Source organism: Melanaphis sacchari, unplaced genomic scaffold (genome assembly GCF_002803265.2).
Source record: "Melanaphis sacchari strain LSU unplaced genomic scaffold, SCAv2.0 Contig0_pilon_pilon, whole genome shotgun sequence".
Classification (NCBI taxonomy): Eukaryota; Metazoa; Arthropoda; class Insecta; order Hemiptera; family Aphididae; genus Melanaphis; species Melanaphis sacchari.
The window spans coordinates 1,999,874-2,014,159 of NW_020270366.1; the positions used below are offsets into that span (position 1 = coordinate 1,999,874).

A 14,286-nucleotide genomic window follows, 5' to 3' on the forward strand; every position below is an offset into this window, starting at 1 on the left:
AAAAAATAAATGGATTAATTTTAAGACAGAAAAATTTAGATAATAAGGATACTATTATATAATAAATAAGCTTTTCGCTCTATATTGAAGTTGAAACTTTACTCGCTTGTGCGTTGTGTAGTGTGTGCGACGTTTGGTTCTAAGTTGCGTGTCAGAACGCTATATTTTCGATTTTTTTTTTTTTAAATTTTTAGTCATAAATTCGACAAGGACACAAATCCCGCGTTTTGTGTGTATCCATGACGGGTGGGAGGCCGAGCTATACGCATAGAACTTCAGTATATCTATCGTGACGCGGATGGCGGTGGCAATGACGAATATTATACATATACACAAACGTTTCAGGTCGATTGACTTCGCGTGTATTTTTTACAACGTTAGTATACCTATGTACATAAACGCGATGGACGAATTATCATACTGCCACTACACTTGTCCATTACGACAAAATACCCTCTGACGCAAACATATGGCGAGTAGGTAGTGGCCGGCTTGCCGGCTTGAGGTCGTAATTAAAACACGGAACAGAATCAAAATATACACGTTAAACGCGCGAGTACACACAATAATATACACACAGACAAGTCGAAGAAACGTATAATATGTAGATACGGTTAAGCTCGCAAACGTAGCACCACCCGGCGTAACGAGGGAGCGGCCACACCCTAAAAACTGACGGAATGATAACCACCGGAAGTGATCAATCGTGGGCGTGGTGCGTGACGACTGGGCTTCGTGTCTAGGACTTTGTCTGACATTAAGTTATTAAAGCTTCTACCGCCGCTGTTACTATATTGTGAAGTAAATAAAAAACAACAATGCGATAACCCATGAAGCGTGCTGCAAACACGACTTATAGGCTATAGCAACCGAAACCCATACACGGCGATTTCCTGCGTTTATAGTATATAATATATACGCGTTTTTATGCATATGTGTATGTGATTGTGATTGTGTCAATACCAATAAATTCGAATAATGGTGTGGATAGACATATTGTTGACGAACAGTTAAAACAAAAATTTTATAAAAGTCGCAGTCAAACATAATAATAAAATTTATTAAACGATATAAACAATATTAATGTTATGATAATCAAAGTGAAGATAAAAAGTGTAGTAGTAAAATAAATACTATTTTATCTACGGTACCTTTATTTAATTCAACTAATTTATATATGATTCGTGTATAATATTATGTTATTATTGAGATGTGATGATGTATGTAATGTGAGCCATATTGTATTATTGTTGTATTGATGTTGTATATTAATATTACTGGAATGACGGGTAAAAACAGCGGCTCACCCTGTGTGACAACTAAAGTCCATGGACACGTCACCGCCTCTCCTTAATTCACTCGCGACATGGATACTTCACGGTGAATACAAATAGCTAGGGGAATAGGCGCCATCGTGTCGCCCATAACGATGCTTCAATATGATGAAAGTCGAAACGAAATACGGACGTGATATATCTATAATATATATGATGTTATACATGTTGTATACATTGTCATTATTTATGGGCTAACATTCATTCTATTGAATTTATATATTATCTTAATGTATTATCATTAATCAAAATGATATAAATATATATATAAATAAAAACAACAACCGTCATTCACAGTAACAAAAATCTGAGTTTTCCAAATATTAAGCTGTTATTTAAAAATGAACTCAAAAAATGAATACACTTTCAAAATGTGTACCTACTTCCTTAAAATTAATTATATACATAAATATAACCATTATGATAACAAATAACAAATAAAAATATTTTCCTATTGGATAATGAAGAATTCAGATTTAATGATATACAGCTAATATATTTTATCTCATGATAAGTATTAAAAATAAGAATACACGTTGTTTACGACAACAATTTTTTGCCCCCATCTGTGTCTGCTGTCCAATTTTTAATCCATTATATTATATAGAGTGTTTGATGTAACTTTTGAAGTACTTCTTCTAACAAATAATAATAATAATAAAATAAACAATATAAAAAAAATACACCAGTCTCGTAAAACGAAAGCTTCTGCTGAAAATAAAAATAGTTTTAGTTAAAAAGTTTTTCTATCCTGATATTTTTGGCGTACACGTTTAGCTATTATATAAGCGTCTTAAAGTTATATCATTGGTCTCTATAGTTAAAACATTATAATTATGATCATATTGTACTGTGATAGAATCAACTATATATTATATTAAAAATATCATACAATTATGCTTATACGATCAATATCCACGATATTTAGAAAAAAATTGACTTGCAAAATTTAAAATTTGAAAAATTCATCGTGGTATTGATATGTTGTTATTTTTCGTTTTTAAATTCGTAGAAATTACTTGGTAATATTACGAAGATAGAATCTTTTTATTTCTATATTTTTTTTTTTCACTTGGACATTTTCAATTAGCAGAGAATATTTTTGGAGTATTTGTTGATTGTGACTTGTGGTCTTTAGCTGTTGTCTTTTTTTTTTAATACCTAGTCAAGGAATTTTTTCAACACAATTCACTTTCCTTTGCCCATTTTGCTGACAAGACCTATCGTTTGCACTCCACCAAAATTGTTTTCGCCATTTGATGTTTTTTCACCACCAGTTGCTTTGATAAAACAACCTTTTGTTATAAGCGTGTTTTTATTATTGCGTAGGTACTATAGATTAATTTCCGAGGCATTAAAGCATCTTTTCATTCACCACTTCTCGGATCCTGGTTACCCTAATATTTTCTATATTTTTGAAAATCGATCTATAATATTATACATAATAATATTTGTAAATAAATACAAGTTTTTTTAGATACTTCAGAGTCTTTTTGAATGAAGATTTAATCATTTTTTTAAATCTTAATCAACACTACAGTTTTTTTTTTAAATATTCAAATAGTATAAATTCGTTGATAAATGACAATAAGTTTACGAAGATATGTATTAAATGTTAATAGTTGTTTTGGTTATAATATAATAATATTATATAACTGGCTCATCTTCAAGGGCCACTATTATTGTAGTCAGTCAAAAATGTGATGTCAATAAAGTGAGATAATGAGAATATGCACCTATGAGTTGGTACTGTAACTAAATGACCTATTTAAAACGCTGTATTATGATTATAATATCGTGTTGTTGAAACATATTCTAAAGGATAATAAATTCTTAGGAACAAAAAAAAACATTTGCGTTGAATGCTCGTTTAGATAAAACTCAGTCGTATATCACGGAATTATGATTTGTACTTATACGGTTATACCTAATATATATCATGAAAAATGTAAGACATATTGTCGATTGTCAATACTATTAATTATAAAAATAAATTTCTATTTTACAAAAAATTAAAGTTTAATTTTATTTGTATCCTAAATGTCTGTACGATTAGAAATCTTGTGTTTAAAATTAACTAAGAAAACTAATCGGGGGATGAAACATGCGAAAATGGTAAAATCAATGATAGAAATGCTACAAATATATTATACAGTATGTTGAGTAATACACGAAAAAAATTGTAAAAAACAATAATGATAATAATAATAATAATTTAATTTTTGGTTCATTACAATTTCAGTGTTCCGTGGGTGCTCAAGTAAACATCGACGAAGACGCTAACGGATCGGCGGACGAATCTCTATGCGGAGGCCGTAACGAGCTTTACGAACCGATAGACAGCGTTCGCGTCCGTGATGACACCTCATCGGCAGCAATGAGCTTCATTGGTGAAACGGAAAAGGAACTGACCGATGCACCGCCGATGACATCTTCCTGTCAAACTTGTCTTATACAACAGCCTAACATCCAAGCACTCATGGGCGTCCATTGAACTGCAAAAAAATAACAATATTATATACCATATTCATATATATATATATATATCATAATTTTGTCGTCATAATATATTTATCATACATAGGTAATTAAATAGGTAATTTTAATCAATAAGTAAGCGATAATTAACGATCTATGACCAACGCTAACCACGATTACACTTAATAGTAGTGGTTTTAATTTTTTTTCTGTTTTTAACATTAATATTTCTCGTGTTTGAAAGTTTGAAGGCCAAAAAATCCAACATTTTTTTGTTTCCCTAACAACGCATTATTTCACGGGTGATAACTAATGGAGTGATGTGTTCCTAAATACATATTTGAAGATGTAGAAACATAAAATTATATTTAGAACTTTTTCTGTCATAAACTATTACTTTAATTATAACTTGTTGATATAAATAATTAAATCTCAAAGTCGAGACATAAGATCAGAATATTTTTATAATCCACCATACAATATATAATAAGCTTATGTTTTTCCCAAAAGGGAGAATTAATAATTTATTTTTTATTTTTTTAATTCACAAATTATAAGTATTCTATTACACGTGATTCCAACTTTGATCTTCGAGCACTTTTAGATTAAATTTTAGGAATGTTTTAATTTTAAAAGCATAAATCTTTTAACACACATTGTTCGTTCTATGTTTTGAAAAAAAAGTTGTTCATTGTTTTATGTAGTAATGCACAATAATTTTACAATATAACAAACCTGTATATTATTATTATTTATTAATATAATACCTAGGAACCTATAATAATGACACAAGATGTATAAAAAATGAGATATTTCTTGATTATATTTTTAAGCTTTGACTTTTGTACATATTCTATTTAAAAACCAGATATCAAAAGACTCTAAACATTTTAAGAAAAACTTAAAATTATTAGATCATCTATATTTTATGTACAATATAATATATAATCATAAACAATATTAGTTTAATCAATATAATCATTCTAAAATAGTGGTTTTATAGAACTTAAAAGGGAGAAGTAGCAAATTTAATGTCATAGCACAAAAACAAAAATATGTAAAATAAATGGTTTTCTTCTTTTATCAAAGCGTACTAACGTTGTATTGTTATTATATTTTAAACATTCTAAGACATTTGCTGTTATTAATAGCCATAAATTATTACTTTTTAGTATTTCAATATATAAAGGAATAGTCCAAGTTCCCGTGAGAAGGGGAGGGGGTCGACCATATCGCGGTACTTAAAATGAATGAACACTAGTTACGTCTCGCGGTAAAAACTTTCTCAGTTTTTTTGGGGGGTACAAATGAATTACGGTCTAGATTTTTTTAATGTGTATGATTTCAAAATATTTTCACTTGTAAAAGGTGGATATGAATAACTTCACTTACTTCTCAATTATATCATCAATAGCTTTTCGTTTAACTTGATTACTTCCAATATGTTTAATGTTCCATCACTAAATAATTTTTCATAGTTACATTTTATATTACTTGTTTAATAATTACATTATTTATATTTAATTGAATATGTGATTTACAATTTTTTTTAGTACAGAAATATCGATTAATATAATTTTTTAAACATTTATGATAACAAAATATATCCATCAATTTTTCTCAACACATAGTTTTTTTTTTCATTCTTTATTATAAAAAATAATAAAACACAAATAAAATTAAAAAAGAAATGTATCAGCAAAAACAATATTATATACTCGTAAGTATAATAGATAAAGCAAATTGGAATTAGATTTTTTTATAGATACAGCTAGTATGAGGCTCTCAAAACCACGCTTTCATTCAACTTATTTGTATTCAATAATAATAATTTTTATTCGAAAATACAAGAAAATTATGAACACTTTTTAAAAACAGTAATTGTATATTTTGTTAAAAGTATTATAAAATACTTAAAAGTATAGTTGATAAATTATAACAATAAAAATCGTTTAAATTATACTTTTGAGCACTAGTTGTTTCTAAATATTACGTCATTTTGATTAATTTCATATTTGGGTAAATAGAGTTATAATATAATAATATACAGCCAACTCACAATACAACAAAGTTTAGTACAACTAAAATCTCGATGTAAAGAACGAAACTGTTGTTCCTTTGAAAATATCTTAACATATAATATAAAAAATATCGATTAGCAAGCTCTCGATGGACTAATTTTTTTCAAAATATGTAGTGCCATATTTTCATTAGGATTTTTTTCTTTATCAGGACATGAATATTTAAATAACAATAATAGCTAACAACCACACTATGTTGAACGACAATAAGCAACATAATTAACAAAGAGTGTAAACTTTTTCATATTTAAAATTCGAATTGTTTTAAATGTCATTTAAATCTTCTGAAAAACTCACCTCGAACTTTGTCTGCTACATTAAGCAAAAATTTATAGTACAATGTTTTATTTACAATATAAATTTGAATTACATTTGATTTGAGCGAGACTGTCGCGTAGTGGCGTGGCGCATATAAATCCATTTTAAAAATAATAATTAAATACCCAAAAATCACTTTTCTAATATAATCGGTTCAAACGAATTTCTTTTTTTCTTATTTTTTATAATTTTAAGTTAGCATGTTAATATAAAGCAGTTAAATTTAAAGTGGATTTTAAACATTTGCCAGGGCCTAAGTCATCTCAGAATCTTCTAATAACTTTTTTTTAACTACATATAAACAATAATGTTGTTACAAGGGAAATATTATGTTTAGGCTAGCCTATATTGAGTTTTATTTTATTATTTTCGATAAATTAGAAAATACGTAAGTTAGTATAATTTTCTCACAGTATATCAGTATATATTTAAAAAGATATCAATTTAAATTAAAAAAATACATACCTCATCTACTGATATATATCATTAATTGTTTTTTTTTTTTAAGACGTTTTGTATAATTTTCATTTCAGATTTGCTTTTTGAACTAACATCACCGCCAGAACACTAGATAACTTCCGCACTATTATACGGCCAATACAGCGCAATATTATTGTCATCATCATTATTATTGTAATTGTGTAATTATTGTTATTGTTATTATTGTAATATAATATTGTAATGTAACCAAAAGAGGTCCATTGAAAAACCGTGACATAATATGTTTGTACTATATTAAATATGTTTAAGAACAATTATTTGAATCCCTTGGCGATTCCTTGCGAAAGTATTTAAGAGTTCAGTCGGATATTATTATTATTAAATAGCAATTATCATTATTTTACTTATTAGTTAAAAACTTTCTTTTTTTTTTATATAATTTTACTGGTCATCGCTACATAATATTTGTGTGTTAATTATTTAAGATCGCCTTATAACTGTTTACAGTGTTACGTTACGCTCATCGTTCAAGACGCCTATAATAATATTTATTTCTATAATAAATATGTCGTTTTTATTTTATTTTAATTATAAATTAATGCACAATAACAATGTCGGAAATTCTACGAATACAAATAATACATATTATTATGGTTTGAATCAGAATAATTTTTCATATTTTTCATATAGTTATATGTATTGTATACATGACAGTTATTCATTGGAAAGATAAACACTTCTCAGACATTATTTGAAAATATTATAATCGTATAATAATAAAAAGTAAAACAGATTGGTTAGATTAAGTTAGTATATAATAATATAGTAAAATATTTGGGGAGTATAATCAAATGCTTTCTGGGGAATTTTCTCAAAAAGTTTTAAGCAATTTTAAAAATACTTTTTTTATAGATAATTTAAATCCGTTTCTATAAAAATTGTTGAAAAATTATATTTTTACTACTTTTAAATAACAATGTGTATTAACGTATTATTTTGCTGTGAAATATTAAGTTTAAATTTATGTGTTATCATTCAAAAAAATAAAAAGTTGTATAACAATAGTTATAAAAATAAATAAATAAAAATTTATAATATCTAATAATATAACGAAAATGGTTAAATTATGAATAAAATATTTTCAAAAAGTTTTAAAAAAACTAAGTACTCGATTATTAAAAGAAACGCCATGCATGAAATTTAATCTTATTATATTTCACATTGAAACTAACAAAAAACTATTTAATAAATTATTATTTCATACCTACTCTTATATAATATACCTTCTTATCAGTATTCGGAATAAAACTCAATAATTAACAGATATTTTGAGTTAACAATTATAATATTTAAAATTTAATAAATATATTGAATTTATAAATAGTTAGTGAAATTAATTATACTATATGATTAAAAAATAAAAATTCAATTTATCATCCATGATTAATATTGTTTAGCTATATTTTAATTAACTATGAAATATATTTTTTACCCAACATTGATGATATATTCTTATGAAAATTATAATAAATTATGTGCATAAAAAACATTTCTGTTGTTCGCTCGACTAGCGTATACTTTAGATACAATTTTTTTTTTTATATAATGTTAAGTAATACATATCATTACGTTTAAACGCATAACGGTTAGACCATTATGTATCAAAATTTATATATTATTACATTTTTGTCATAAATATTATATTCATGGTATACTACAATCGTATTATACCCACTTAGCCCACAACAATTGTGCGGTTTAATATAATTGTACTCTAGTCTTATAAGTTTAATAAATTGTTTGGCAATATTTAATCAGATCTGTGTCTTAAATATGTTGTAACTTGTTGCAGCACTAACCTCGACTATGGTTATACATATTACCACAATACACAGTTGTGTGTATACATAGTGGTATTAATTTTTTTAAAGATATATTTTTATATATACTATGAAGAAATTAATACACTACAAAATTTTCAAAAAAATCATAAATCAACAAATGACAGTGAAATAAGTTAGATTCACGTTTTTTTTCAAATGAGGTTCATCAAATTATACTCCTTAAATGATATAAAAAACCAAATTATTTAAATAAATAATAGTTTTTATAAGTATATTTAAAAATTTTAAAAATAAGAATTTAAATAAATGCACTAAAGAAAAATACAGAATAAGAGATAAACATGCTTGCAGTTGAATCACCCTGTACAAATATAATATCAGAAATAAATATACTATACACTTGTTTAATTATATTTTTTAATTATAGTTATATTTTTTCTGAGGTATTGTATTTTATATTGATGTTTAGCTGCTTCATTGTTTTTTTCTGTACTCGGCTGCAAAATACTTGGCTGTTAAGACGCGGAAGAACTAGTAAGCGGGAAAAAGAAATGGTGTTTTTTTACATAAATTACTGGCTGTACGTATAATTCAGCACTTAAATGTTAAACAGCTTTACCGTGAATTAAATGTAAGCCCTATAAATTGTATAAGAAACCTACGTGGTTTGTAAAATTAATTTATTGTTAATCTTATTCGTATCTTTTTTTTTTAAAACAATTCCCCGTTAATAGGACACACCCGAATTTATTGTTTCCGTCTTACAAACGTTTAAACAACGTAATAATATATAGAAATTTACGTTAAACTATTCAAATTTTGAATAAATTAATTAAAATAATAGAATGAATAGACCAGAATATTATAAATTTTTAAAGGTAAGAATATTGAATTGTTCTTTACTACTTTAAATGTTTTTTTTTCTATATTTCAACAAATCAAAATATGAGTAGGTACTATGTAAAATATTATATACATCTGTATAAAAAAGTATCTGATGTCCTTCAAATAGTCTGAACGTATGCTCAAATAGTCATCGGTCAAGTCAAAAAAATTGTGATGAGTGTTGGATTACTATGTACTAACACCTAAAAATGTCATGGAAAGCTATCCATTCAGTATATATACCTATAAAGGTAGGTATTTTGAGAGCACTAGTCTAACTGAAGGGATGGAATATTATGATCTATGACAATCGGTTTTGCGATTAGGATCCATATTTTTATTTTTGCTTTCAACAACACGTTTTTATAAAATAGCTTAAATAGAATTTAAAAATTTTATCATATAATAATATAAAAACTTGATGCAAATTTCAAGTATCTACAATTGTTTTTGAACGAGAAATTTTTAATTGACATTTAAAAAAATAAAAAACTAAAAATAATTGAAAATTTCTCATGCCTATAAAATAGACAAAATATTTTTTAAATGTTATTTTACAAATAATATAAATATTTTATTAATTTATTTTAAATTTAGAAAAAAAAATACATTTCTAAATTACAGATAAATTACTTATAAAACTATAAATAGATTATATACGTAGTGTAAATATTAAATAGAATATCTAATAATATACATAATATATATTATCTTATAATGTTGAATAATTATAAAAATATATTTATGTAATGATAGTTTTTGTTAAATATTTGTTAAAGACGCCATATTAATAAAGTGTGAGTATTTTTTAGTAAATATTTGTTAAGTTACATTTATTAAGTCAAGTCCTACAAATCTGAATCCCTATAATATTAATATACGCGTATACCGTACTCGCAAATAGTAATATAATATTATGTTTGAACGCGGAACACTTTTTGCCGCCATTGAGCTTGCGCGGGACCCCACAAACGCGACCAATATACAAGCTCCCGGCAAGCTCCCCCTCCGCCATCCGACGACAACTCGCCGACCGGTGGTCAAGCGATCAGCCGCCTAGTAATTCAATTTTTTTCTGTCTTTTCCCAACGGTCGAGTCGAACGCATCGTGGCGTTCGCTCACCAATTTCATCACATTACATTTTTATTCAAACCTCGTGTGGTTCACGAGGTGTGAAACATTGAACGTGTTGTTCCTGTGGATCCTGCTGTTGCCACCAGGTCATAATTATTATTTCTATACTTCTGTGTGTGCAGTAGCCACTATTCACTAATTATTATAAATATATATATATATATATATATATATATTGTCATTCCGTGGTGTTGCGGCCTTTCTTTGAAAACTATTGTGATTATTATTATTTGTATTGTTATTATTATACATATTATATACATATACCCAGGGTACAGTCTAGCGCCCGCATGCGATTTCTGTATTATTATAATATATTATGTTGTTATTAATTTTGGTAACCTAATTCAAAATCCCCGCGAGTCGCGGCAAACAACTGCTTTACATCGCAAGATTTGTTGCGGTGACCAATCATATTATCAGTCGTATATTAAATGATATTTCAAAAATGGATTAACTATATGTATGCTATATATATTATCTGTAGAATTCACGTGTTTAAAATCACAATTATTTTCACAGGCCAGCTTCAAATGTTGAAGAAAATAAAAAAAAATCAAATTATGAATCAATATGGTGTAATAACTCAAAAATAAGAAAAAATTAAAATTAAAATGGGTATATGTTATGAGTATGATGTGGCCGGACTGACACAAGGGACACAAGCCTTGTATGTAAGTCCGGTACTAATAAATATTGAATGTACTTGTTCTTGCGTTATTACCTTCCTCCTGTTCTTCGGAGGGTTCTCGAGATCGTGATTCGAGAATATGATCAAATACACCGTATGTAAATCAAATAGTAAAATATTTCGTACTGACAATAAGTATGTAGGGCATGCACCTTACCTGGTTCGCCGCGGTGAATACCTGTAGTACGATCCTCAGAGAAAGATGTAAGATAATACAAGTTGCGATTTGATTTAAGGAAAACTTAAATTTAAATAAGAAAAACAACACTGATTTTATCTTAGAAAAAGAAAGAAGTCCAGCTGTCGCTCGCAGTCTTGAGTTGTGGGGTGTGTGATGGGTCTTGGGAAGAGCTCCTGCTCGTTTGTCTGGTGCGCCTGCACTGTGTTTTTGTCGGTGCTCATGCACTCGATAGTTTGGCTGGTGCTCATGCACTCGATGGTTTGGCTAGTGCTCAAGCATTGACTAGAGAAGACGACGTGGTCAAGACAGCCAGGGTCCCCGATGACAGAGAGCCTCATTGGACCATCCCTTGTCTTTGGCGGCACACGAAAATAGGTCAAACGCTTTGTGCCATATGGTCGCAATAGCGTTTGGGTTCCCACGTAGCCAAACAATGTAGATCGTCTCTCTCGTCAGTAATCAATAGGGATTACTTTATTTAACGAAATGATAAAATATACAATAAATTATGATGTGTGAGCATATCATTACAATGGTTTTATATAATTATTTTCTTCGTTTATATAATAATATGTATGATCTTATTGTTAGTAAACCTATTATTAATTAATAAAATATTGAATTCAAAATTAACTGTAGTTTGCATTTACTTATGTAATGAAATATATAATTTCTAATAATACTCCAATAGATCAAGTAACAATACAATGATTATTAGATACTTACTCACAGATCGTGGAATAAAAAATTCCACACAAGGAAAAAGTCAATTAATTTAAAAAAAAAGTCTAAAATAATAAATACATTTTTTTTAATGAGTTTTTTTAATAACATTAAGTTATGTGAAAAAATATTAAATATTGGATGCTCAATAAAAAAACTAAAATAAAACTTTTAGTTAAATCTTAAAAAAATATATGATATATTACTTATGAAAACTACAATTTAAAGTTTATTTATAAAATTAAAGTGTATTTTCAGTAATTACCTACTGATAATTATTCAATATGCAATGGTAAAATATTGGAATCTCATTTTTTTTTAAATACCGATAAGCACTCAGCACAACGCTTTTAACCGCCATATAAAAACGTGGATATTCCCTTCGACCACAATCGGCCATTTATATAATAATGATACGGACCAGACAATCTAAAAATCTTAAAATACAAGCGATTTTGTAAAAAAAATTACCTATACAAAAAAATAAATTCAATTTTTTCAAATAAACCTGATAAATAGTTTTAAATTGAATACTCATTTAAGAATTAATAAATTATAATCATTTTAATGTTTTAGTCACATTATCATTAACATAACAAATTTCAAACTTTTTATTTCTTCCTTTTAGCCAGACATGTACCGCTTACCTATAGTTTGCCTAGCCGCACGTCACTGAACAACATATATTAGATATTAAACATGCTCTTGGAGAAATTAGCAAGTAATGTCAAAGGGTTATTGACATAATTTAAGTTAATACCCTATATAAATTTAAATCGTAATAGGTTAATCTACAAAAAATTTCAACAGTTCATTTTAAATGCATTTATATTACCTCAATTTCCCATAATTTACTCAGACACGGATCGGTGTCAGCATACATTTCCATGCAATTTATTCTTATATTAAAATTTCTTTAATACAAACTTTATGTTTATGTAACTTCTATAGTTCTGTAAATATAGAAATCATAATTCAATATTCATAATGGAGAAAATTTTCATTTTAAAGTTAGTTCAAAAAAGAGCTAATAATAATTATACAAAAAATAGGACATTTAGCTTGAAACTGACGGATGTGTTTCCCAAAAAAAAAAAAAAAATTAAATTAAACGTAAGAAATGCGTATAAAAACTGTTACCCTTTTATGTCAAAAACAACCACAATTATTAAAGATACCACATAAATAATATTTCAAAAGCCTTACGTATTATTACTAATTTTTATACGAGTAAACGTAAAAATATTGTTAAACAATAGTAAAATGCGGGTACGAGCTAGAAGACTTTATTCAGTTATCTCATATGTATTTATTTTCATCAAACGGTATTCCTTTAGTTAACGTATAGTGCAATAATATTTAAGACATAATAATATGAGAAAACGTTTATTTTTTTAATTACTTTAGCGCTTTCTACCGGCAAAGTACTATACTAAGCATATATACGTCTCTCATAGATGTCGCTAAGCAATATGACCTCAGATTATATTATAATATATATTTTATAATATTATATTGTTTTTTAGGTAATGATATCTAAATCACTAAGGTGAGATTTTATAACTATTTTTCATTCTAGTCAATTATCACATACTATTTTTCCATTAATCTTTAGTCTTTACAATAATACAACAGGAAACATTTACAATCAACGTTTAATGAATTTAAAGTTAAATTAAATATTTTCTTGTTTTCAATATCAATGTGTTTATCGGGTGTATAAGTTCTTTGCTTTTACACTGACCAATGATTTATAAATAGTGACAAGTGCGTATTGGGCTATTTTGTCTATCGGCAAACTAGGCGTGACTAAATTAAAAAATTGGGAGTTTCCCGAGGCGTCCCACAAAGAGGTGAACTGGCTTACACCACAAAAATATTTTTTGATTCTAATTTAAAATTATATATTTAATTTTAGTTTACATTCTTGAATTAGGGCAAGTGTAAATACTAATTATTAAAAAAAAAATTTTTTTTAATTCAAGACAAATTTTATTTATTTATTCTCATAAATAATTTTAGAAGCTGAAATTCAATTTTCCCATCATTTCCTGTATTCCACAACCATAGATTTAAAAATGTAGTAGGTGTTATAATTGTATATTTGAATCAACATATTCGATTATTGTCAAATCACTCAAACCAACTGTATCCTGAAAGGTTTATTTGATAATT

General features: G+C 27.1%; 1 protein-coding gene across 2 annotated transcripts in view; it reads left to right on the plus strand.

The window, feature by feature from the left end:
• The window catches only part of LOC112602814 (heterogeneous nuclear ribonucleoprotein C-like 3), a 125,892-nt gene extending 118,529 nt beyond the window's left edge, over positions 1–7,363 (plus strand). The window contains exons 8-9 of one of the 2 annotated variants that reach the window (XM_025351252.1): positions 3,577–3,918; positions 6,745–7,363. In XM_025351252.1, the coding sequence (XP_025207037.1) occupies positions 3,577–3,828 (252 nt within the window). In that variant the 3' untranslated portion in view covers positions 3,829–3,918; positions 6,745–7,363. Of the gene's footprint in view, positions 1–3,576; positions 3,919–6,744 lie in introns of those variants that run through there. The other variant, XM_025351172.1, reaches the window with a different exon arrangement.
• Positions 7,364–14,286: the final 6,923 nt, after the last annotated feature.